This window comes from Pelmatolapia mariae, linkage group LG12, assembly GCF_036321145.2.
Source record: "Pelmatolapia mariae isolate MD_Pm_ZW linkage group LG12, Pm_UMD_F_2, whole genome shotgun sequence".
In the NCBI taxonomy this organism is placed as follows: Eukaryota; Metazoa; Chordata; class Actinopteri; order Cichliformes; family Cichlidae; genus Pelmatolapia; species Pelmatolapia mariae.
In genome coordinates, this window is record NC_086237.1 from 2,288,464 (window position 1) to 2,316,075 (window position 27,612).

The window sequence follows — 27,612 nt, forward strand, 5'->3', positions numbered from 1 at the left end:
CCACCCCTGCCTCCTTTTTCTCAGTGCTCCCATCTTCAGACCATAAATCGTAACAGGTCTCACTACCATCTTCTAAATCTTCATTATCACTTTTATTGATGTCCATTTGTCACAAATCCAGATGATTGTTGTAGCTAATTGTGTGAAATTGTGTATTTTTTGTGATATTTGATAAATCAAGTTGTAAACTCTGGGTTCTTCAGCATTCATCCCTGCCTCATTTTGACTTCCACGGCTCTCACATTTGTAATAAAGTCATACGAGACATCACCAAAGACTGCGTGGAGTTTATACGACAGCTCGACAAATTCAGAGCGAGACAACACCTCCTACTTTGTTTATACACGGCAGTGATTGACAGTCACATCAGTGTGCAACAACGGTACAAAGAGAAAAGTGAAGGATGTGATTTCCCACCAAAGCTATATATTAATAATGTTCTATTATGAACCTGAGTGTGTTTTCAAATGTTCTCAAACCTGCAGAACAGTTGTGTGTCTTTGTTTTGAAGCTGGTGACCAGAGGTTACTCACAGCAGTTTGCCACTATATACCTGAACGCCCTACAACCACACAGACGTGTTCTAGTTAATAATCTCTATGGTTAATACACTGGTACAGAGCTTTTAACTTTGACTGTAATATAGGTAATGTGTTTGTCTTTTTTCCCAGTGAGATCAGTCATCTAGAGTCCGGGCTGGTGGTGGAGCTGTGGAACAAAGGTTTGATCTGGGACACGATGATCGGCACGGCGCTGATACCCCTCAGCTCCATTCGACAGTCTGACGAGGTAGCACACCCTTTAATCTCTTTGTCCTCGCATGCATGTGGACACGAAGGGCTTAAAACAACATCACCTCGTTATGTCACTAGATGCTGAGTTCTGCACATGAACTATGAGCACATATTCATGGTTTCAGTTTAATTTCAATATGCAAAGTTTAAGGTATAAGTCAAATAAAATTACTCATTTTTCAAAGTTAATCAATACTTAATGGTTTGTTCTAAAATAAACCTTCCCCATCAAGGAGCATGCTGTAATAGCGCTGTTCTGTCAGTTACTTCCAGCATCTCAACATTGAGTAAAAGGTGTCCTTTGGAGTGAGCGCCCTGACACCCTGTCTGCAGAAATATTGGCTGTTGAGAGATAACAGCTCCATTTTAAACACATGCAAAATCTGCATTGGAAGGTTTGGGTCGGGGGATTTAAGTGTCGGGCTTTTCAACCAGGAGACCCTGGTTTGCGTCCCATTGAGACCTTTTTTGTTTTTGTTTACTCTCTTTCACTCCCACTCACTTGTTAGGTTTAGGCATTAAACATAAATGAGCCGTGCCCATGGTTCGTGCATTAATTTGTGCCCCTTAGTTGACACAAAAGAAAACATTTTCTTGATTTGATAGCCTCACACTTCCACAGAATTATTGTGGACTTTGTCCCTCAAGCTTTTTAATGGCCTGTGTGAACAGCAAGACTGACTATAACAACCAGGACCTGTTTCAACATACAAATGGGAACTTGATTGTTATTTTTACACACTTTACAGACCTGCTCTTTTTAGTACTTCTTATACCTGATAAAGCAGACTTGATGCTCTCACTTCTGTGAATGCCTTGGTTCTTTTGCGGTTAATGTAGAGATCAGGTTTTATTCAAATAAATATTGCAAAGCATGAATCAGTTTAAGCATAATTTGAAATATTTGATCAGTCAACTACCAACTGGAAGTGTGGCTTCCAGTCAGCTGTGGTCCAAACAGTTTAATCGGTCAGTGAATCTGCCACAGCGGGACACACCTCAAGCATAATAAAACACAACAAGATGCAACTGATCACACACCACAATTATTTAGAAATAATTTTGGGGTTAGGGTTATTATTTGCATCTGATTATATTTGAACTGAACAGATGGTTACACTGGTTTTTACCATTACAGTTTTAAAAAAAAACAGTTCCCATTTTTTAAATTAGATCTGGTGTATCTGCAGCTCAGGCTACTTATGCTAGCAACAGCCCTTAAAGTAAACACACACACACCTTCTGCCAAGCAGTGGTTACTTATTAAAGCTCCATCTTTCCCTTTTAGCTTAGTCTTAAAAAGCCCTCTCACAGGTGAAGCATTGGCCAAGTCATTTTGTCGGACTGCGGGCAGGCCGGTCTCGCCTGTAGACCTCATTACTTTTTCTGCAGTTTTAAAGCGAGGCAGCAGCTCCTGTGTAGTCATTAATAATGTAGCCTCAATGTTTGGCGTCTAAGTATGAAGCACAGCATACACTCACCTTCTTTTTTCTTTTTTTCAACATCTGAACTGTCAGTGTTGTTCCTCATCTTTTCATCTTTGCTCAGGTTCAGTGGATGATATTCCTAATAAGCCCTCCTGCACCCTCCATTATTCTGCTGATGCTGTTTCCTACAAAGCAGATGTTTGGCATTCTTGCTTTTCTCATCTTCTTTGTTTTAGTCTTCCTGGCTCTCTCCTGACCACCTTTCTTTTTGCATCTGCTTTTCTGTCTTCTAGGAGGGACCAGGAGAGTGGACGTCTTTGGACTCTGAGGTGTTAATGAGGGAGGATGAGATCTGCGGCACCACCAACCCAACTCCGCACCAAGTGCTGATGGACACTCGCTTTGAGTTGCCCTTTGGTTTGTATATTTGTGCAAACACATTTTCTCACAAAGGAAAACTTGTCTTTTTGTGTCCAAAGATATATGCGTTAGGCTCACTGGTGATTCTGAATTGGCCGTATTTGTGGATGTGACATTGTGTCGTTGTCTGTTCTAAGTTAAATCAGTGGTTAGGAAAATGTACGCTGGGTGAGAGCAATAACAATTAAAATTTTGAAGATAATAACTATTTTAAAGCATTTTAAATTCAAAATAAAACCTGAACAAAACAACTATCCCCAACTTAGCAACATGTGAGATCTTTTCAGAGTGGTTAGACTCTAAACATTGCACTAAATATAGCTCAATGTTTAGAGTTTTACTTGTGCCATGTTGTATCCTCTAAGACTTCCTGTAGAATCCCTCATATATCAGAGCTTGAGGAAGAACCATTAGGCTTCATAAAGTTTTTATGAAAGATTTATTCACTGTAACATTTCACTCCTAAATATTCCTCAGTCCTCTATTTTTATTCCTGTTCCAGGGAAGAGTTGAGGTGAAGAATTGTGCTTGGTAATATTTGCTTGCCTCTCATTTTTCAAGATGGTACATTTTTGTGCAGTTCAGGATAATTGGAATTTATGTATTTAAAAGGGAAAATATCTGGCAAAACACAGCAGTGGCTGGAGTGCGTGCTCTCCTGTTGTCCTTCTTGCTGTTTTTATTTCTGGAGTGCAGTCACTTGCTGATCTGCCAGCAATTCTGGCAGATCAGCAGTTGATACTGTTGTGACCATCCAGCTGGTAGATTTCGTATATGGGGCACTTTTGATGTTAGCATGCCCACAGTAGATCTGCATCTGCAAACCGCATTGTTACCCACCTCCTCCTCCCAGTGCTGCATGTAACCCAATTAACATAATATCTGTTGTCACTGAGGCCTGCTCTGCTCTATGCTGGGGTTTTGCTGCCTCCACACTTCCACGTGTGCACACTGAACAGCAGGAAGGTGTGCTCTAAACAGAGTCATAAATACGAATGTAAATTACTGCAAATGGAAATAATCTTTTTTTTTTTCACTATCAGTGTTCTGACTGAAATAGCAACATAACTGTGGAACAGTTTGTTTCCTCTGCAAGCTATTAATCTCAAGAAGCTGTCTGAAGTGTGTCTTCTTGAGCTGCCATTTTCCTTCCACCTTCACTGTTTGTCAGCAGTGCGAACTGTGGTTCATGTCTGTTCAACTTAAAAAAAGATGGAGAGAAAATAGGAGTTTCTATTTTTGATAAATCCTCAAAAACAGGAGAAGATATGTGACCTGCAGTTAACAACATAGGTTCTAATGAGTGATTAGTTCTATTTTGTCATCAGTTAACACAACATATCATCTAGAAAACACATTGACAAATGCCTCAAAGTTTTTAAATTGTAACGCACAGCTGCTTGGTGAGACAGCTAGAGCTGAGGGGAGGCTGCGGGGTGAGATGCAGGGATGTGAGGTGAAGCAGACATGTGAAACCTGGCAGCCAAAAAGTTCAACATGGAGCAGTTTCAGCTGCAGCACTGACTGAAACTGCAACCGAGGACTTGACTGCTGCAGTTTGCATTGATACTTAAGCATTTTGTGACCTTTTTTTCCTTTTCACTGCTTGATTGAATTGTTATGAAGCTACTTTCAGCTACTCTGTTGTCACCACACCAGGTAGCTCTGCAGGTTTTTCGCCTTGCCAAGTGAATGTGTAAACAGTAAATAATGGAAGATGAAATTCAGATCTTGTCTGACAATGTTTCTTCATTTTCAGAGTAATCTAGTAATCCACTTTCTTTTACATCCAACAAACATAAAATTGCCACCAGGTCCTGATCATGGCTAATTCAACATTCTTGTAACACACACTCAGCTTGTGGGTGAAAACTGGTCTGCAAAGTTTGAAAGTGCAGAGAAGAAAGGTGTAATTGTTGGAATTTTAACTGTATTCTGCAGAAAAATCATTGTGCAAAGTCTGAATCACCGTTTAACAGCTTTCTTCTTAAGAAAAGGCATCACCCCTGACCCGCTATACCACTGCGCAGAACAATGGTTAAGCCAAAGAGCCACACTGACGTATTTCTTTGAATTCTAGCTGTGGTCTAACAGGTTTTTCTGTAATGATTTTACTGTTCTGGCACAGATTGACAGACTTTGTGAAATGAATCTCATACATCATATATTTTAAAGCTATCACCTTTAGTTTGTTCATAGATTGAAGCCCGATTGATGATTCAATTTCAGATGAATATAATTTAGTTTAAAGATGTGTTTTTGCAGCCAATGAGTGTGATATCATCTACAAGGCAATTACCCAGTTACTAACATTACTAACTAAATTATTTTGATAAAAAATTAACATTTAGAAACCCAGCCATGAAATATGAGTATATATGAGTATGAGTATCTAGATAATTTTCTCTTTGCTGAAACATAAGCTGAAATATTATTTGGTTATTTTTTCTTGGGGAACCACAGCAGAGACTACTGCTCTTTCACATTTCCTCTTATGCTTAAGTTTTTCTCTTCTGCTACTCCCTCTTCTTCGGGAAGAACCTTTAGGCCCCTGAAAGGAAACCTCATCAGCTCTGAATGAATAATATCAACCTGCAGACAGAATAGGATGGGATGGGGCAGGGAGCATGAAGGAGTGGCAAATGATGGAAGGGTGGAGCTAAAGAAATGGTCCTTCATTTCTTTCTGCACTTTGCCTCATATTCTGTCATCTCCCGTTATGTATTTCATCCTAAATTCCCCCTTTCCATGCGCCTGTATTTCTTCCACACATTCTTTTTCACCACCTTGTAATCGCCTGTCACTATTTTAACTCACTCCATATTTCTTCTGTCCCATACGTTTATCCAGACATTCCCGAAGACGAGGCTCAGTACTGGACCAGCAAACTGGAGCGGATACATAATGAGGTAACTTCACTGCATATTCTGTTTTCCTGTTAATGTGTTATATATTAATCAGCTGTTAGAGATATTGAGTAATTCTTTGGCAAGCGCACATTAGAGAATGTATAAAGCTTTCATTCCTCTTCTGTGTAAATCTTTATGTTTGTATTATAAAGAAATATCACATGATTCTGCACAACTGTGATATTTACCTGCTAGCGCTTGAGTTTTTATCTACAAACTCTGTGTGCTTTCATATCATATTGTTTCACACCGTGTGGGCTTCTCAGTGATGTGGCACTTTGTTTTGCTTCTCTGCTTCCACCTAGTGACATAACATGGGAAACAGTAGCTGGGGGTTTATAGGAACTGCAGTGACAAGCCCATATTCCAATAAAGGCATTTCTTTGATATCTTAATGCTTCTAATTCTCCTCTATGTTTTGTTTAATCTTTGCAGTATCCATCACAAGATGAGGGCCAGAGAAGAAGAATGCCATCTGTGCCTTCCCAGTGCTGTAAGTATTAAACTTTCACTCCCTGCTGAGGATGACTTTGATTTGGACAAAGTCATCTCACTCTGTGTAAGATGAGCGGAGAAATAATTTTCAGCTTCTATGAGAAATTCTGCTGGATTTTGGGTGTGAAGCCACTTCACCGTCTGATAATAATAATAAGTAGTTACTTGTACACGGATATGAACTTACTGACTGTAAATACGTTTTTCTGTTTTGTTGTTTTTGTGTGAATTTAACTCAGTCATCACATTACTTCATTTTCGTCTTCACCGCATTTCTTCACATACTTCTCATCCATCTCTCTTTGGATGTGTTCAGTACACGTCACACTCTCATTCGGCCATCATCAGTAACACTTACTGGCTTCATTCTGCAGTAACAAAGTTTAATTTTTGCCTCCATGCCACCAGGCAGTTGGAGTTATTTTGGATGGAGTGACCAACAGAGTACGTATGGTGGTGTTTCCTCCCCTCTGTGACTTGTATTTTTTGTCTATGACTGCATGGTATGGATGGTACCCACTGAAAACAAGTACCACTGCATGTTAGCTCTTTATTCTTTATGTTTCCTGTAAATGAAATTTAAAAGTCTTCAATACTTTTGGTCAAAATATAAAATGTGAGTCCCTCATTTGTTGGCATGTTGTTTTGTTACGTGGCGCTTTGATACGTTTTCTAGCAAACATATCCCATCATTTCCCGTCATTTTGGGCTTTAACTTCCTTCACTTTGTAATTCATGCCTGTTACCCCAAGAGGGAGCCATTTACTCAAATATTTTCATTGTTTGGCTGTGCTCTAAGTGCAGGCTGCGGAGGGTGGACACAATCTTATTCTTTACTGTGTTTTTGTTGTCTTCCACCCAGCTTTTGATGACCATGACAGTGCAGTGGACGACTGGGACAGTGAAACTGGAAACAAACCTCCACCCTTCCACAACACTTCCCAAACAAATTCCTCAGTGCATCAGTACCCCATGATGCGCAGGGTTCAACATCAAACGCTGTCAAAGGAGTCTGACTCTGTGCATAGCTATGAGCTAGAAATGAGGGGGCCCAGGTAAATATATGCTCACTTAAACATACTCTACTCATAAGCAAGCACATCACTGCAGCACTGCTAGAGGTTAATATTTTCATGGTCACTCTTTGCCTCCAAATACAGTTTAAAGCTAGTAAATAATTCCCAATGAATTATTCACACTAATCCACTACTCTTCCTTGTGCCTTTGGTTTTAGTGATTTAGTTCATATTAATAATAGTTAAGAATCCTTTAATGTTTTTAAAACAGGGATGTTAACTAGCTTAGATCTTAACTGGGCTGGACCAGTGAAACGTCCCTTTTCTGTCGGTAAAGTTGTTTAAGTGCACATGTAATCCCTGACATGTGGGATTTTAACAGTACATCTCAATTATTTTTCATTTATTTATTTATTTTTGCATGATAAATGATTTGCTGCTTTAGTTAATGAAAGAAATCCATCAGCACAACTTTTTGGGCTTAAATTATAAGAAATTAATGTGTAAAATTACAGAATAACTTAATAGCTCATTGTGCAGACTATCCTGTAATTATAAAGAACAAACTTTTAGAACTTTAGACAGAAATTGTCCTGTTTTATTTATTCGTTTTACTGTGGACGCACAATAAAAACATTTCACTAGTAAATGAAGTGAAAAATAGGAACTTTTCTGTAATTTGATTCTTTATTATTTGATTTCTTTTGTAATGTGGATGACGGTGTGGGTGGTCTTTATCTAAAATATGGTTAAAAGTCTAAAGTCTATGCCCTTCTGTACATTTTCCAAAGACATCAAGTGGGCCAGATTTGAATTTTTGCTGAGCCGATTCTGGGCCCCGGGCCTTATGTTTTACCCTCCTGTTTTAAATGGCCACAGTTTGATAGCAGAAGTGGCACTTTTTGAGTGAACTATGCTCTCACTGCATATATAAACATACTGTCTTCTGTCAAAACCTTTTTACTGAAGTATATTAAGTCTAATTGATTGAATTTTTTTATGTTTGAGTACCTCACCGATCAAAATCAAAAGCCAAATCTGATATAAAGGAATGATAGCCCTTTCAATTAAATCTCTCTCTGACCACTGCGACTTTACATCTGTAATGTTCAGATGCATCTCCACCACTCTCTCAAAAGGCGTCCCACTGACTTGAATATCAATTTGGGAAAGAGGACAATAATCTAGGAAAGAAATTATAGCAAGTACAGCAGTGATGATTGAAGATGGTGTTGCTGCGGCATTCATGAAAGCACGCACCACAGTTAATTTTGTTTTCATCAAATGTCTCCCCTTGGATGCCTCAGCATGTCACAGTAGAAAGCCAAGCTGACAGTGGCACAGTGAAGGACAAATGGAGGGTGCATAACCCTGTGAATTACACACACACACACACACACACACACACACACACACACACACACACACACACACAAATCCTAGCATGTCTTTTGTTGTGTATCTGACCTCCTGACCTGACTGTGCTATGTTGCGTCCACATTGTAGACAGCTCTCCTCACCTGTAATGACCCTTGACACAGATGTTTGTTTGAATTCTATGATGGAAATGCAAATGTGCATGAGCAAATAGTGATCACAGGACTTCCACAGAGTGACCTATAAATGGCAGCTACACTGGAACTAGTCCAGAGGTGCACAATAAGGTGACCTTGAAAGGCAGATCAGTAAAGGTTGAAATCAGAAAAGGTTTTTATGAGTGTTGTAGCTCATAAGATGCACACTGTTGCATTTTTTACTCTATTTAAAGAGTGTGTTGCCATGGGAAACCAATATTTTTTTTATATAATGTATTGCCAAAATCGGAGAAAAGCCATTATACCCAACTTGTTTTGCGAAAACAGAAAACCTCTCAATCACAATTGACATATGTCAAAGCATACCTTTCTGACAAAAAATTGGACCATGAAAATTTGCACACTATCACATACTTTTTCCTCTGTCTGTATTTCTTGTCTTTCGTTTTCTTTTTTACTATACAGGTAATCTACAGTGCTTTTCTTTTCTGCATGATCTGTTGCTTTTGGTTCATGTCTAATGCTTAATATCTTTTTCTTTCTTTTTTCTTTGCATCGTCCTCTGCTGCTTCCCACTTGGTACTTTTAACTTTATTTTTAGGAAATCAAACAGTAAGGGTGGAGTAAAAATAATCCCTGTTGATTCAGGTATGGGCGTGGAGGACTGGGAGAGTAAATATAAAGTGCCTGACTCTGGTGTCTTGGATGATTACTTGGATGCTGAGCAGAAAATGTGGGAGGATGAGGACAAAAGCATCATCTATAAAATTAGTGACAGTCCATCCGAGTCCAGAGTCAGCAGATTCTATCAGACAGTGGAATGTGATGCACTTTTCCCAGAGGACTTGCTGGAGCCGGATGGCAGGACACACAGACGGAGGCGTGCCTTCGGCAGTGGAGAAGTGCGGTTAGTCTACAAGGAAGCCGGCAGCTTTGAGGATGAATCGTCACCTCCTGAAATTGATATAATACCCTCTGCTAAACAGCTACGACAGCTGTCAGATAGAGAGAGTCTACTTTTCAAAACTAGACTGTGGGCCAAAACTGCTTTAGAAGACACACTTGAGAACTATGCAGCTTTTCGTGAGGAGGAAGCTGCTCGGGAAGAGGCTGAAAGGATCAGGGAGAGAGGGGAATATAACTCAGTTGGTTCAGATGAGATGCAGTATTCCTTTGGCTCTGAGGAGGAATTAGATGACCTGACATTCACTGAGGGAGATACTTGCTATGAATATGAAAGTTATTACTACCCTGGCAAGTATATGCCACCTTATGGAGAAGACTTTTCAAGTAAAGGGAGATCAAGTCATGGACAAGATCCTATGTTGTCGCCGGTGAAGGAACCAGGTGAAGAACATATAGATCCAATGGATGAACTAAAGAGTTTAGTTCACTCAGTGTCGGAATACTTGGCTGTAAAAGAAGAGGAGATCAGCAACTACGAATCAATGCCTAAACCAGTTAGACGAAAACTCCCAGCACTGCCAACTGATGCTAAAGTTGTGCAACCTAAAGAGAGTAGTAATGACGATGTCAAAGCTGATATTAAGGAGGATAGTGCTGTTGAACAGGGCATAGCTGGAGTAAAGAATGCAATGAGTTCATTGTTTAGTACAATAACAGGATCAAAGCCTGCCACTGAGGGAGATGCTACTGGCACAACTCCATCTCCCCAACCAACTCAAGCAGACTCTGGTATTTCAAAACTTCTCTCTTTGATCCCCAAAGCAAATACTGAAGTCACAGAAACTTCTGGTGCTACTGCCACAGAACCACCTACCTCTCAATCATCACCCCAACCTGAGTCAGGCATTTCAAAGCTGCTTTCATTTATTCCCAAAAGTGGTGGTACTTCCCCACCCGTAGCTATAGTTCCACCTGCCTCTCAGGAACCCACATCAGAAAAAAAGTTTTCCCTTCAGTCTCTTTTGCCATTTCAGTCTTCCCAATCCAACCAGCAAGCTGACGCCAGTCAGACAGCGACACTTAGTACAGATTCACAAGGAAGCGATTCGAAACAAGCTACATCTGGTTTTGAATCCATGTTAGGAAGACTTAGTCCTTTGAGACTTTTTTCTAGTGCACCACCATCTAGAGACCCATCACCTCAGCCATCAGAGCAAAGAAGTGCATCTGCTCCAATCAGTGACTCCCAGCAAGGGCCTGTAAACAAAACGGTGAGTACTATTAGAGAGGGATCACAAACAGACCGGCAATTATCAGGTGAAATGAGAACAGGCTCTGGCAGTGGATCAGTTGATCTTTTGCCAGATACAGGAAGTGGATCAATCGAGCTTTTCCAAGAAACTGGTAGTGGGTCAGTAGAGCTTCTTCCAGAGACAGAGTCCTCTGGTGAACTACCCGATGTTCAGCAAAGAAAATCTTCACCAGTACCTGAACCAAAACCTGAATGCAGTTCAGAGGAAGCAGGATTTTTCAGTCCTTTTAAAAAGTCTCTTTCTTCACTAATGTCAACAACTCCTCCAGAAAGTTCCCAGCAGAGTGACACCAAGCCTGCAGATGAGTCGTTTTTAGGTACCAAACTCAAACTTCCATTTTTCTCAGAAAATATTTCCACAACAACAGCCCCACCAAAGGCAGAAGGGGGCATGCTATCAGGGATTCTTAAGTTTGCGTCTGGTGAAGATGCCAGTGCCACACCAAAGAGTCCAACCCCAACCCCTACAAGAACACCCTCTCCAAGTCGTGCAGCACTTCTTGAAAGTTTACCCAAAGGAAACACAGAAACTGGGTGGTTTTCAAACCTTTTTAAAGTAACCCCAAATGAACCAGCTAAGGAACCCATGAAGCAACAAATGACTCCTACCGTGATATTAACCAAACCTACTGACCAAACTGAACAAATAGTGTCTGATATCACAGAGGGCACCGTTTGCAAAACAGAAACTGTGTGTCAAGAGCAAATGTCATCTGAAAAAGATTCCCAGTCCAAGCCAGATGTTCAGTCTGAATCAACTGCAACATCTAAAAATCAAAGTCCTCCCAAATCTGTGGAACAAGATGAATCGCAACCAGAAGCCTCACAGACTCAAGGATTTCTTTCTGGATTGTTGAAACTTGGATCAACTGATTCTGATTCTTCTGTAAAGAAAATTGAAGGAGGAAACACTCAGCCTCATCAGGGTGGGCTGTTCTCAGGTCTATTTTCACCACCTTCCCAGTCTTCTCCCCAAACACAGCAAAATTCTGCCACACAACAGTCAGGAGGACTGTTGTCTGGATTTTTAAAATTTGCCTCTGATGTCTCTGCTTCTACAAATCAGTCCTCATCCACGTTACCAGGAGGGCAATCTAGCCAAATTTCAACTCCAAAGCAAGAACAGCCTACTTCCACACAGCCATCATCTGTAGGACTGTTATCTGGGATCTTACAAAAAGCCACAGACACAGTGTCTGGGTCTCAACCAAATCTTGCTAGCCATGAGTTACAACCAGAAGTGGCTGACCATAAAGCAAAAATGGAAGGATCTGATCAAAACTTGAGCCAAGGGATGACTCCTACTCAGTCAGCAGGGATTTTGTCAGGAGGGACTCCATCTGACCCACAGCTAAAACAGCCTGCAGTCTCAGACCAGAAACCAAGCAAACAGCAACAACAGACAGACCAAACACCCCCCAAACCAACTCCAACAGAAACAGGAACAACACCACAACCTAGTGGATTGTTTGGAGGTTTGCTAAAATTCCAAGAAACTGGTTCCCAGCAAGAACATCCTCCTCAGCAAGGTGGTTTCCTCTCTGGTCTTTTTGGAATGGGCGCTCAAGACCCTGCTCCAGCTAACCAAACCCAGCACTCACAAAACCAGTCACGGACTGTCAAACCTGGGAACCAGCCCATTCAGCAACCCACTAATAGGCAAAACCTACAACGGCAAAACCAACTCCCACCACAGCAACCTCCCAGTAGTCCTGCAGGGATGCTCAGTGGATTATTTAGCAAAATTACAGATGCAGCTACTCCACAGTCTACAGTGGGGAGTCAACCTGAACAGCAACAAGCACAAAGACCAGGGCCTAACATTACTCAACAAGCATCTAGTCAACAGGGAGGCTTTTTCTCTGGGTTATTTTCAACAGGTCCTACTCCTCCACCTCAGCAACAGCCACCTGTCAGTAGAAACCAACAGCAACCACAACAAGGTACCAGACAACCTCTCCGGAGACAAAACCAAATACCTCAGCAAAGTGCTGCCTCTGCATCAGAGCCACAACAGGGGGGACTATTGTCAGGGCTTTTTAATAAATTGGCTGCTAGTGATAATGCACCACAACAGCCCACCCCACAGACTGCATCTCAACAAGGCAATAAATCAAATTTAGCTGGACCCAGCCAACCTATAGGTCAACAGTCATCTCAAACAGGTCAGCAAGGAGGATTTTTGTCTGGTCTGTTCAGTCAAACATCACCTCAGCAACAACAGCAGCAGCAATCTGGTAAAACAGGCTCTCAACAAACTGGAACTCAGCAGCCAAGTCAAAGTGGAGGCTTGCTCTCAGGTTTTCTTAAGCTTGCATCCGGTGACAGCGCACCACAGGAACAACCGTCACCTCCTCAACCTGTACAGGGGGGTCAGCCATCTGATAAGCCTGGACAAACTCCAGCTCAGTCTGAATCAGGGGGATTATTCTCTGGCATTTTAAACAAAATTTCAGGTACTGTGGAACAGTCGCCGTCCCCACCTGCTGATCAGAAAATACAGGAACCAAAGCAGCCACATACAGGACAGGGCCGACCTCAGATTCAGAGAACTAAACCTGTAGAAATGCATTCCTCCCAAGATGTGGGAGATAAAAATAAGGACTTAAAAAATACATCTCAAAAAGGTTTTCTCAAAAGCCTTTTTAGTGTCACTGAGGAATCACCATCAAAAACACAGCAGCCATCTACTCTTCAACTTGGAAAGGAAGAACAAAAAACCAGCGCAAGTAGCAAGTCTCCTAGTCTGTTATCAAGTATTTTAAAAACAGGCACCAATGACACTACTTCTGCTCCTGGAAAGGAAAATGAAAAAGGCTGCTTCGATCATTTACTACCAAAGAGTAAGGTGGATATCCATTTAAGTACAGCAACTCTAACGAGTGGCAGTCCAGTCACTTCCACGGTTGACACTTGTAAAGAAGCCACACATTCTCAGGGCTTGCAAGATCCTACAATTTCTCCAACGCGACGTTATCTTGAGGAAATACAACGTCTCTTGTATGGAACAGCAGATGAGTATGGTTACAAGGATCTTTTATACAACTTTACAGAGCATGGTGTTATTCCACCAGAGCTCTATGAGCATCAGTGTCTTATTGAAGCTCTTTTGTGGCAACAACTCAATGATTATATCCTTGCTGAATCCCTTGCAACTCAAGTTCAGGAAGGCTACCAAACATACCAAGGGCATATGGCTCCTACAGTTAGACCACCTCAATGGGAGAATCAAACATGTTTGAATCCTAAAGAAATGGACATTAGTGGCTTTAATGTACCCTCACATCCTTGGAGGGATTCTGCTGCCCAGCTTTTTGAAAGCAGAAATCGTTTCCTTGAGCCAGGTGAAGATGTTATTCTGTTTGACATGAGCTGCAGAGATAACAAATCCTGGAGTAGCTGTGACCAATTGAATAATCTTGCTGGAAATGCTAAACCTTGGATCGTTAGAGGCAGTGCGCTGAATCTGTCTACGGAAAAAACAAAGACCCAGTTAAGTAGATGCCAGTCACTCACTGAATGCAGACGACAGGAATTTAGCAAAATGGTGGAAGAAACTACTGTTAGTCATTTAAAAGATAAAGACTTTGATTTGAAATCAGCAACTGAGTTTTTAAAACAACTTGCCACAAAAAAGGGTCCAATGGATTTAAGACGTGGTGCCCTGGATTTAAGCAGATCTGCAGGCATTACAGGAGATGCAGAAGAAGAAATGCTATTTAAGGACTCTGAGTGGTATCAACAATGGCTTTTACTCTTGGAACAAGGGCTGTGGTGGCCAGCTGAGACTGGGGACTGTGGATATTATGTCTATACAGATGAGGATTACATTTATTCTCTTTTAACTGACAGAGCTGGTAAACATCTCTATGCCTGTGCTACACCGGAGGATGTACAAGCTCTAGGAAATATCACTGAAAATATTGCTAAAATTCTGAAACAAAAAGAAGGGGATAAAGTTACCCTTTGTGGTTTTAAAATCCCCTTTTACACTGAAAATGAAGGCTTCTGGATTCAAGGTGACCAGCAGAACAGGTTAGTTCTTTCTGACGCTCCTGTGGACCTAACCTCTGCACTCAAAAAGGGTGAGAAAATAATGAACATGAATTTGGAAAGCTTTTCTCAAATGTTTCAGGAATCACTATCTTCCCAAGCAGAAACACCTGTAGACTTTTCTGTGTACAAGCTAAAAAAGATCAATGTAGAATCGTTACAAAATACTCGTGACTGTCAAGAGGAACCAATAGAGGCCGCTGATCTGACTTTAAAGTCACTGAAAGGTGGACATGGAGGGCCATATTGGAAGAATCAGGCAATAGCAGATGTAAATACAACCTCATCAGCACATTCTCCAAGGTATCGTTCAACACAAATCTTTCCAAATAGACACTCCCACATTCCTGAAATCCGGATTGCACCTGCAGATGATGTACATGCAGAACCACCAAGACAAAAGTCAAGCTCTATAGTTTCAGCTGCTGGAGAAGCTGTTAAAAGGTCTTCCAAGACTGATACAAGTAAAACTGGAATACAGTCATCAATACCTGCTACATCACCACCAGTGTCTAACAAGGTTTCAGAGACATCAAGGATTCTTTCAGGGAGCCCATCAGCTCAAAAAATACCAGGACCTGTGCATTCAGGAAGGAAACTCCCGACACCACCAGCTGTTAGTACAGGTGTCAGCTCTGCAGCATCTCCATCACAGGCAGTTTCTATTAAGATTTCATCCACAACATCTACCTCAACTGTACCTTCAGTTTCACCACAGCGACATAGGCTTGCAAGACAGCCCTCTCAAGCAGAGAGACCCAGAGTATTATCACAACCAAATCAAATCACAGTCACAGGGATGTCTAGCATTAGCAACGTGAACAGTTCTTTAGCAACTGATGAAAGTGCGTCCCTGTCTCAAAATCAACCACAAGAATCCTCTAAGCAACTTACACCCCAGTTACATATTTTAAATGACAGCTCAGATACATACAGTGAAGCTTACCTTTACAATAGAAATCGGACATCACTTTTAACCACTGCCAGCTCTCAAATATGCAATAAAGTCATAGACTTTTCTGCCACAATGAACCAAACCAAAAATGTCAAACAAAAAGGTGCAACTGATGACAGTGTAAAATCTACACAGAGAATTGAAGTTGTTGACTTCACAAAGTACAAGTTAAAAAGATTCAAAGAGAAACAGTCCACTGATACTCAGGCAAACACTGACTTGACTGGCCAGACTACCATTGCTGTAGATCTTACCAAACAAACTGAGGAAGATGAAGTTGAATGGCCTGATTCAGAATATGGCACTATGAACACATTACAGCAAAGTCCAACATGTTCTCAGACTGATCATAGGCTTGCTGATCCTCACAAGAAATCAGAGAGAAGATTGTCCAGGCCAGAAGTTACAACCAGCCATGTAACTTCTGCAGTTCATATCCAAAAGCTCCCAGGCTCTCAGAGTACCCATATAATGACTGAGACAAACTGCACTAAAGTTGAAGCAAACAGTTCACCCAAGCCGTCTTCTACCTCCAAATTGTCAGAGAGTTCTCACAGTAGTGTTAGCTCTTCAGTTACTGATGTTTCTAGTAAAGCCTCTGGCCTCAATAGTGGTCTTAAACAAACTGCAACAACGAAATCAGCACAACCTGCATGTACCTCACCGCTATTAAGCCCAATTTTGAGAAAACAAGTAGTTACTCAGGAACCACAACCAAATTGCTCTGTTGGTGTGGGCCTGCAAATGCAGCAAAGCCCACAGATATCCACAACTCCTCCTTATCAGTCTAATGGAACAGCTGAGCAATATCAGAAGAACACTTCACCAGCAAACTCAATTAAACCTACATTAGATATGTCTAAAAAGAAAACAACCCAGCAGACTCAGCAAACTGTTGTGCCAACTGTTCCTATCTGTGAGGCACTGCCACTGACAAGGAGAAAAACATTACCTTCTGAAAAGACAGACAAAAGTCTCAGTTGTCACGAATCCATTGACTTGTCAAATAAGGCAGAATTTCAAGAGCCAACGGAACAAACAATAGAGTATACTAATTCTGTTCCTGTTGAGAAAAAGCTTCCTCTTACTGCTGGAACGATTCAAATAAGATCTTCTAACACAAAAGAGGAGACTTCATGTGGTGATAGGAGGATATCATTACCAAGGCAGCGACCTCTTCTTGGACAGTTTACAGAATCTCTTGAAACTGGCAAAACACTCTGTCAAGCCACAGCACCAGCCAATGCAGTTAAGGCCACACTGGACATGACTTCTAAATCTTCTGCCAAATTTAAGGAGACACATCTAGAAGTGGCAACAAATGATACTCTTTCTGAAGCTCTACCACTAACAAGAAGCAAGCCAAGTGCACATGAATTTGTACGAAATAATTCTGTTGGCATACCATTAGTTGTTGATAGCTTATCTGAAGTACCTCTTGGTAACTTAAGAAGCTCAAATGCAAATGCCCAGCAAGCAGCTATGAGTAAGCTTCAAAATCACTCAGGTTCTATTCTGTGTCAACAACCATGGCACAGAAAATCTGAGGCCTTTCTCCATTCAAATCAGATAACTTCACAGCTATCAGTCATTACCCAAATGAAATCACCTGCTACATCTCCAGCAAACTCTATTAAAAGCACATTAGATATGTCAACAAAGACAGGTAAATCAGATGCGATGGTAAACTATTCAGATCCAGTATCACTGGTAAGGATAAGACCGTCAGGCTTTTCATATTCACAAGGAGATTCTGTTGGTGTACCACTAATTGTGGAAACCCACCTATCTCAGATACAAACTAAAAGGCAGCCAACAGTGGCTGGCTCACAGGTGCCAATACAACAAGGATATGTTCAAAGTGGATGTCAAGAAATATCTGCACCTGCTAATTCTATCAAAAGCTACCTAGACATGTCTCCAAAACCACAGGAGAAATGGTCTGAAAAAGTGCCTGATACCTTATCAACTGGAGTTGTGCCACTGATCAAAAACAAGGCAAATATGGTAAGAAATGGTTCTGTTGGTGTACCACTTATAGTGACACAATCTGCAAATCAACAAGGAAGACAAGTTTTGAGTAGAATCAGCAAAACTGAGACATTACACACAAATATATTTCCATACCAATGTAATGATGTATTTTCTGGGCCAAATGCCATCTCTAAGGACATGTGGCAACAAAATAAACCAGTGAACTTCTCAGCAAAAGACAGCCTAAAGCCTAGTGCTTTAAGTAATCAAATTGAGCCAAAAGCTGAAGAGCCCATGAACTTTTCAAATGTTAAAGCAAAAAAAGAAATGTTTGAAAGAAGGAAAACCGAAAGGCCATTAGAAAGGGAAACACCAGTTGGTATTGTGAACCTAACTGTAGATCTTCAAAACAAAATCACAGTTGTTAGAGATCAAGATACAAAGGATCTTTCTTCTTCTTATATTTCATCACAATCTCAAAATGGTATCTACTGTCAGCAACCATACACACCTGCAGCCAGTACGGAAGATATCAGCGAAGATACTCTGAAGCCTTTGCAATACAGGGAATATTTACCTGATAAAAACTCTACCATCCAACCTGGAATAAATTCTAGATGGCAATTGGGAACAGGAATAAACTCTGAGTCATTGACTACTTCAGTGTTATCTCTTGTACCTGTTCAAATGAAGACACAGCCTCCTCAGGCTATAGACGAACTCAAGAGATCATCACTAAACAATGCATATCAACAGATCAGTTGTGCAAATGTTGATTACAAAAAACATGATCCACTGTCTCAGCAGCAGCAAACCCAACATTCAGCTGTTCAACAGCAATATCAACATTCTGGTGCTAAAACTGGTTGGACTCCAGCAATTGTAACATCTCAGCCAATACCTTTAAAGGTGGAAAGACATGATCCAAGTGTTCAGTTTGACATTATATCTAGACCCAAAATTCTTATTAAGCAGGCAACTGTGGACAGCTATGAGAGCACTGAGGAAAACCTGCCAAACAGTGAAACAGTATCAAGTAATGGACATTCATTGCCTTCTGCATCTACCCATCAACTGTATGGTAGAATTCAAAATGATCCCACCACACACAATGTTCATAATCTTTCACTTAGTCAGCAACCAGATGGCAAACCTAGACCTGAACCTTCTCCACAGTCTTCTGGCATACAACCTGTACAAAGTATGGCAACAGAAGATTTTTCAAAAGGACCTCTTGAACTGTCAAAACATTCTAGTCAATACCAAACCCCTGTCACTTATAAGCAGTATTCCACACCAACCGTACCTTTAAAAGTAAGCACATCTACATCCCAACCATCCACAAAATATGATCAAGTACCTGTACAACCATTAAAGAGCAACTTTCCTAACCAGAACTTTGGGGCTGAATTGCATCAACCAGAGGCATCTGTGACAGGATCTCTCGAACTATCAAAACAGTCTACTCAAACCCAAGCACATGTCACTGTCCAGCAATATTCCACACCAACTGAATCTTTGAACATTAGCACATCTATATCCCAACAGTCCACAAAATGTGATCCTGTGCGTGCACAACCATTAAAGAGTAGCTTTCCTAACCAAGACTTTGGGGCTCAATTGCAACAACCAGAGGTATCTGTGACAGCAGCAAGGTCTACCTCTGTCAAGGGTTTGATTTCATTATTCAGCGGTGCTGGATCGCAACCATCTGCCAGTACAATGCCAGCTGCTGCTCCGTCCCACCAGCTTATGTCTACAACCGAGAACCAAACGACGCAATTTACTGGAACACAGATGACAGCTGATATTAAACATACCACCACCCCAGTAACCCCTGCTGGGCTTCAAGAAAAAACTGCTTTAAGCTCACAAAGTCTTATTGTGTCAAGTTCTCTGCCTGTTACTGACCAAGCTAACTTTGGTTCTAGATTGACTAGTGAAAATAATGACATATTAAACAGGAAAGAAATTACCTATCCAGTTACACAAACAAAATCTTTTGAAGACTCTAGATCAGTGGTGGTTAAAGATAAAGTACCTTCTTCTTTTTCATCTGAATCGACAAAGGATCAATCTGCAGCCCTACAGACAGAGCTAGATCCGACCCAATCACTAATAAGCAAATCGGAGCACAGAAACAACGATTCCATTTTAAGTGATATAAGCTCTGAAACGTCACCAGTGATACTGCCTATGGTTTCCACCATTAGTGAGTTGCCAGTACATGGTTTGCCTTCATCTCTTTCTCAAGAATATCAGCAACCACCGCCAATGCTAAATGCAATCCCAGAGAGAGACACACAAGATAAAGAAAGGCCTTTTCCTGAAAAGGTACTAACAAAGCCATCAGATACCATGCCACCCAAGGGAATTCTGAGTTCAGACAGTTCAGCAGAACCTTCACAAACACCATCAGAAGCAGGTGGCAAAGAGGGTTCTGTCATCACGGATAAAATGTTTGTACCAGAATCAGACATATCTATGCATGAAATTCTAGAGCATTCCAAACAAACTGTAGCCATAGAGTCTTCCGATGGCAATACTGAGTGTGGTGAAAATTCTTTGTCTAATGGATCACAGGATAAAAGTCAACATCAAAAGTCAATTTACATTGGCATTGGCTCTGAAATACCTGAGACACAAATTGAACCAGGTGACCCAAAACCTTATGTCAGGCTGCCCCATATTTTTGTCTCGGCAGCAAGTTCACCAGAAGAAGAGACAAATGAGCATGAGTTTAGTGAATGCAGCACGCCTGAAATCCCACAGGCCAGTGTTTCTAAAGAAACTGCTCCCGATGCAGAATGTAAACATTCTTCACCTGATTATTCTGTTTCAGAGTCTGAGATATCTAAGGAGGCTAGAGCTACAGAAATATGTAGCACAGAGCTATCCACTGAATTAGAACAAATCAAGACCTCTTCACCAGAAATGCCACTTATACTGACTGCAGAAAGTAGTACTCTTGCAGAGAGAGACTCACAGCACATCATGACTGAAAAATGTTCAACTAAGGATGATGTCCTCTCTAGAGCTGAAGGAATATCAGAGAGTACTGAAGCCAATGAGCCACAAACTGAACATACTTCCAAGGATGCAAAATTATCAGTTCCAGATAATACAACACTTGATGTGGTTGAACAACTTAGTGATCTGGCTGGCCAGGTTGGCAATACAACTTCAGTAATAAAATCCTCCAATGCTCCTGAAACACTTGACACTCTAGCTAATAAAAGGGAAAGCACATTTTCAGAAATTGTACTGTCTGAAGGAGTACAGTCACATGAAAATGTGTCACCAGAAGAATTACCCTCAGTCTCAGATGCAAAATTACCTGAAAAAGTCCAACCACTTTATGACGAAACTCAAAAGGATGTCTCCTTGTCTGAACCTGAGCCCAGTCCTGTCAAACCTCTCACAGAGGAAATAATAGTTTCCAAGGAGGACAGTTCTGCTGGCAAGGTTGATCAACCTGAGGATGAGCAAGCAGGTAAAGGATTATTTTCTTTATTTAGTGGCTCTACTCCAAACTCACAGCAGACTTCCTCCCCTGGTATATCATTACTTGGTGGTATTCTTCCTGGCTCATCTGCCAAAGACGCTCCTGGGACAGGATTGCTTTCAATGTTTGGTGGGTCAAGTACCCCATCTTCACCTGGATCCAAAGAAACAACACCAATGCCACAAGAGCCACAGGGAAAAGGTTTATTCTCCATGTTTGGTGGAGCCAGTAGTCAAGCATCACCTGCTCCAAGAGGTCCAACTGTTGGAAGTGTGCGACCTAGAGGTCCTCCTCCCAAAGAACCTCCAGGAAAGGGTCTGTTCTCCATGTTTGGTTCATCTGCACCTCAGCAACCACCCAGTCCCAGAGGTCAACCTATGGGTAGTGCTACGCCGAGGGCACCTTCTCCTGGATCTTCTATATTTGGTGGCATACTCCCTGGTTCTACTACAAATAAAGAAACCCCTGGAGCAGGTTTGTTTTCAAAGTTTGGTGGTCTTGGTGCCCAGTCTCAAACTAGTCCTAGAGTACGCCCACCTGGGCCAACTGTTACACCACCAAGACCCAGCGGTTCAGAGATAACAGGAAAAGGACTGTTTTCGATGTTTGGTGGACAAAGCCAACAAGGATCAGAAGCACAATCACCAGTTTCTAAACCACCTGAATCAGAAGGTTTCAAAGTTTCTTCTGTGTTTTCACTTGGTGGGAGTTCTGATAGTAACAAATCTAAAACTGGGTTTGGTCTATTTGGGATGTCTTTCTTGGAGGAAACCAAACCTGAACAAGAAACAACTGCTTTTGTAAAGGAAGAGATTGTTTCAGAACTAGTCAAACCTCCAGACACAGAGGATAACTTGGAAGAAGGAAAAAATGACCACATTGAGAAGATAAAAAGTGTCTCTCCAGAGCCTCTTTCTACATCATCAGATAAGGAGGAAATTGCCTCAGAACAAGTGAAACCTCAAGGCACAAAGGATGACTCAGAAGAAGAAAAGAGTGACTGTGTTGAGAACAAAAAAATTGTATCCCCAGAGCTTCTTTCTACATCGTCAATTCGGATGGAATCTCAAATAGAACAGGCATGCCAAGATGTCAAAGATTCAACCGCAGACATCACTCAAAATGTTACTAAAATGTCTGTTCCCTTGACAGATCGAGATATAGAAAATAAATCCACAATACAACAGAACTTGCCTTTTGATGAAAACGCATCAGACACTGTTGAAGCTTCCACCGTGGACACTCAAATCACGACTTCTAAAGAGACACTTGTGGAGGCTGAAAAACAAGCTTGTCAGGTGGAGTCAGAAACTGAAAAAGAAAATAAAGAGATAAAAGATAGCGTAGATGTTGAGAGAAAATTTGCAGAATCAGAACTTGATAGCTTGAAAGGTGAAAGTAAGTCCACAGGTGACGAAGTAGAGACAGCTGATATCAAAAGTCTTTCAGAGAAAAATGACACTATGCAAATGGCATTGCAAGATTCTAGTGAGTCTACTGACAAGAACACAGGTTCAAATAAAGTTAAAGATAAGACTGTTACTAATGCAGAGCTAGCAATTTCAGAGATTGAAAAACCAAGTGAGGAGCTACTGAAGGTTGCTGATGAAGATGAAACTAGTGTTACAGGTATAGAAAAAACATCTGAGGAGGCTTTGAAAGTTGCTGCAGAAGAAAAGACAGTAGTTGCAGATGTAGAAAAACTAACTGAGGAGCCTTTGAAAGTTGACAGTTTTGAACAAAAAGCTGTTCTGGAAATAGAAAAATCAAGTGAGCACACTTCAGAAGATGCTAGTGAAGAAAATACAGCAAAGGCAGTTATAGAAAAATTAACTAGTGAGCTGGAAAAAGTTGCTGATGAACAAAAGGTAATGACAGATGAGGAAAAATCCACTGAACTTACTAATGTAGTTGATTCTGTGGTACAAAAACCAGAAACAGTTACTGCAGAGTCTGTAGTTACTGCAGTTTCAGATTCTGAAAAAGCCGCCCAAGAAGACTCAAAAATCGCATCTAGTGAGACAGTTAAAGAAATAACTGAGGCAAAATTAGAGCATGCTATTACAGAACCTGGAGATAAAGTCTGTGAAAGTACACCTTTGGCAGACTTTAAAGTCACATCTGGTGAGACAATAAAGGAACTAACTGAGGCAGAATTAAAGCATGCTACTACAGAACCTGCAGAAAAAGTACCTGAAAGTTCACCTTTGGCAGGAGTGGCCTCTTCAACAAATGAAGAAAAAACCATTGGTACCAACTCAATTCCACCTCTTGCTCCTTCAACTCCTCCACCACAACAACAACCTAGGCCGGGTATGACCAGGCCTCTTGGTCCACAAGTCCAAAGAATGGGAGTACCAAGAATGGGTGGGCCGCGAATGGGAGCACCACGAATGAGTGGGCCAAGAATGGCTGGTCCAAGACAGCCAGGGCCACAAAAGCCACCTGAACCAGCTCCATTTTCTGGGTTTATGTCTATGTTCTCTGCCCCAAGTACACAAAGTAAATCACCAACTGTTGGTGGATTTTTTTCAAGTTCAGCTGCCTCACTTTTTGGTTCATCACCTGCACCTCGTCAGCCACCACCACAACAGCAACAGCAACAGCAACAACAGAAAAGCTCATTTTTTGGCCTTCCAAGTAGTATTGCTTCAGAATCTCTTACAAGTGACTTACTTGGTATGTTCAAAGGTCCCGAGACAACAAAACCTGAGGAAACTCAACAGTCTGGTACACAGTGTGGACCTGATGAGCTTTCCGCTAATGTGACAGACTGTGCAATCACTGAAAAACCAGAGATACCTTTATCTGAAGATGGACATGTCAAGAGCACAGAGGAATCTGAAATTCCTGAAAAAGGTTTAGTGGAGGAGACAGAACAAAAAGAAGAAACGGAGGCAGAAGGAGATTCTCTCACTGAATCTATTATTAAAACTACTGAGAAACAATCAGGGGATGATGAACATGTAGAGCATTCAGAAGGGCCAGTTACTGCAATGTCTGACAAAGCAGCACCGCCCACAGCTCCTGAAAACAAGGGCATCTTTGAAATTCCAGGTCTCACTGCCCCAAAATTAGGCTTTTTGTCTGTAGCTGCTGAAGGTACATCATCGATTGGATCCCTTTTCTCCACCTCAACATCTCCAGCCACTGCTTCAAAGACACCTCAGACACAACAAACTGATGGTGGTCTATTTTCTGGTTTTAAAAGCCTTTCAGCTGGTATTTTCCATGATGAAAAGTCAACTGGAAAGGAGGAAGCATCTGTTTCATCTGTGTTCGGCATGAAACTTACCTCAATGTTTGGTAACTCTGACTCTCCCAGACCTGAATCCACCCCTCCTGTGGTCAGCGTAGAGCCTCAGTCTGAAACTCCAAAACCTACCGAATGTGATGATCCAGAACCTGATAAACCTTCCCCAGGTTCTGGAGAAACTGAAAGTGAAGATGGCAGTGATACAGAAGGACCAACAGAAACTTCAAAAACAGGAAGCTGTGACAGCTTAGCACAGTCACCTCTGTCTGGTGTTCCTTCACACTCAGTTTCCCAAATAGAAAGCTTAGATACACCTCAGTTAATGGTCACCCCATGTGAGTTAGATAAGAGTGAAGTAAACGCACCTGATGTCGTGCATGCAGAACTGGAAATGGATCAACCAAAGGAACACTTAACAAAGGAAGCTATGAAAAGGCTAGTGCAATGTACATGATAAATGACATTCTTCATTTATCATGCTAGCATAGATAAATGTTCAGCCCTTTTCCCACTTTTCTTTTCCCATTTTTCCCCCTTTTCCCTAATTAGTTTTCATTAGGACACTCCAGTCCCATCCTCATTCTGCAACTCTTGTATGGCTCCATAGCCATACATGGAAACCAGTTACCAGATATCTGACATGAACGAGGCACAGGAAATGTTTAGGAACATGTTTAGAAAGTGCTAACCATCAAGTGTAAATGTACTGCAGCTATTTTGTGCTTACACCACCTCAGTAATAGCTTTTGTGACAGTGATGGAAGCAAAATGAATGAAGTAACCGGCAGCTCTTATTTATTACCTTTTCACTGGTGAGGTGGTTAAAAAGCCCCTCCTTCCTCTGTCCCCTGCAGTTCTCTGAATTATTTCCAAGCCTTAGCCAATTTGTTTATATGAATCACACTGATAGATTTATCATGGCATTACAGCGTACACCGTGGAGGCAGGCTGGACTCTGGAATAAAAGGAGCAAGGAGAAGTGGTTTGGCCTACACCCAACAGAAAGTAAATCGTGCAAGTTAAAGCACAGAGCCAGGAGTCTCAGTCTTCCAGCCCTTGAGTCGATGACTTATGAGATTTATCAGGTTTATCCCTATTACTTAAACAGGTTAACTTTTTATTTACTAACATGCAAACATTGCTTTAAACTTGCACATGCTCTTAAAAGTTGTGCACATTTTTTAACGAGTGGTGGTGCTTTCTGCAACATGCAGAAAGCTTATGCCACATGGAGAAGCAGATTGCAAAATTAGTAAAAATGACACATCAACCAAAAATGCACGAAGTTTCCGGTGGTGGCAGATAGTCACATAGTCATGACCATCAACTTTGCAGTCCTGGTGGAACCTCTCTTGATCTGACTATTACAGAAATGTATTTAATCAACTTATCTTCCTGAACCCTCTTAGTTTTCCTTGTTGTGTGTGATATTCTTTGTGATATGATAAAGAGTATCCTTTGACCCTTATATTCCCATTTGATCCTTTAATGTTTCATTCCAAAATCATGTCTGCCATTGCAAACTGAAATTTGTTTCAGTATTAAAGCAAATAAAATATCCACAATCAATCAGTTCTTTACTACCATTTTGTAAATTGCAGATTTCTATATTGATTTTGGAATAAAACCTGGATTTTTATACTAGTTTTCTGTCTAAATCAGCTCTGTATTCTAAATTGTGATGTTGCTGTCTACAGCCCTCCAGACAGCAGCCACTTTGATTCGTCAGGCAACCTCAGCCCAGTCAGCTCCCAGCTGAGCTCTGAGCCTGAAGAGCGCCGACATGTAGAGTCCTGCCACCCCAGTAAGCCTCGCCCTCCTCTCCAAAACCAGCCGTCCAACTGGAACAAGGAAGAAGAGGACGATGCTGAAAAGGATGTGCATGCACTGCCAGAGCCTGGTTCTAAGAAAGATTTAAAGGACTCTTCAGACATCCTTCCTAAACCAACCTTGGACAACTGCGATAACAAGAGTCAGACAAATGGGTATGTGGGTCTTGCATTGTCATTTTTAAAAATATTTAAAGTAATTGAGCTGGTAATCCTAACCAAAATATCCGTCGCTGTACACAGCATTTAGTTTGTGAGATACCAGTAGGAATTATTGGCTTTTAGTAACAAAGTAGTGACGACAACCTACCCAATAAATACTTGTTGAAAAGATGACTTTTCCAGAGGCAAACCCTAACCCTTTACAGCTATGACTTTTCTAGATGTCCTTTCATCTTTCAGACAGCCAAGATATCTGGCAACATTGTCTTCAATGAGTTTTGCTGGATGGGATTGCTGGATCTGTATTAAGACTACATAGTGTCCAAAACGATGCTCAAACTGGGCTAAATTGAGACCAGTTCAGCCAGAATAAAAATGGTTAAATTTTCAATGATTATTTTTAAACTAAATATATGACTGGCTGACCAGATTTAGCCGAGAAAACATTTATTTTATGTTGATTGATTTCGGTCTTGTCTATGTGTCCAAAAGCTGATCTCTTCTTGGTCCTCAGTTTATTCGCAGATGGCCCTCCACCCTGCTCTCCATCCAAAGTTCGCTGGCTGAAAGCCTACAACAAAGTGAGAGTGAAACTGCACGAGGTAGGAAGACTCTTTCTCATGTCTCTATACTCTGCTCTTACACACTCACTGCAAAAACTTATTGCATGCCTTGCATACATTTTAGAATCAGTTCATTGTATTTAGTAGACGTTCAATACTAGAGAGCATAAGAAATACAAAACAGCCAAATCCCAAACACAGATACAGACACATTAACATTTCCTGTTCCCCCTCTCTCTCTCTCTCTCCACTCTCTTTCATGTAATGATGCTCTCCCTCTTTACTGCTCTGGGTTGGTTGAGTTTCAAGTCATGCCACAGCAATTTGCACCAATTTTGCGCTCCTTAAGGATTTCTGCTTTGATCTGGGAAACTCCTTTTCTTCACTGGCTTCTTCAAATCTAGCTATCACTTCTACTATTACAGAAAGGTTTTAGTTCCAAGATATGGTACTGCAAGTTAAAAAGATTCATTATTATAGTACCAAACACCTGAGGGTGGT

At 41.2% G+C, this 27,612-nt stretch overlaps 1 protein-coding gene across 1 annotated transcript in view; it reads left to right on the forward strand.

Annotated features, from left to right (window-relative positions):
• Positions 1–27,612, forward strand: part of LOC134638420 (protein unc-13 homolog B-like) — a 191,056-nt gene that overhangs the window by 42,505 nt on the left and 120,939 nt on the right. The window contains exons 4-12 of the mRNA XM_063489023.1: positions 672–789; positions 2,515–2,638; positions 5,492–5,550; positions 5,986–6,043; positions 6,454–6,489; positions 6,908–7,100; positions 9,198–24,992; positions 26,255–26,542; positions 27,063–27,150. Of these exons, the coding sequence (XP_063345093.1) occupies positions 672–789; positions 2,515–2,638; positions 5,492–5,550; positions 5,986–6,043; positions 6,454–6,489; positions 6,908–7,100; positions 9,198–24,992; positions 26,255–26,542; positions 27,063–27,150 (16,759 nt within the window). The remainder of the gene's footprint in view (positions 1–671; positions 790–2,514; positions 2,639–5,491; positions 5,551–5,985; positions 6,044–6,453; positions 6,490–6,907; positions 7,101–9,197; positions 24,993–26,254; positions 26,543–27,062; positions 27,151–27,612) is intronic.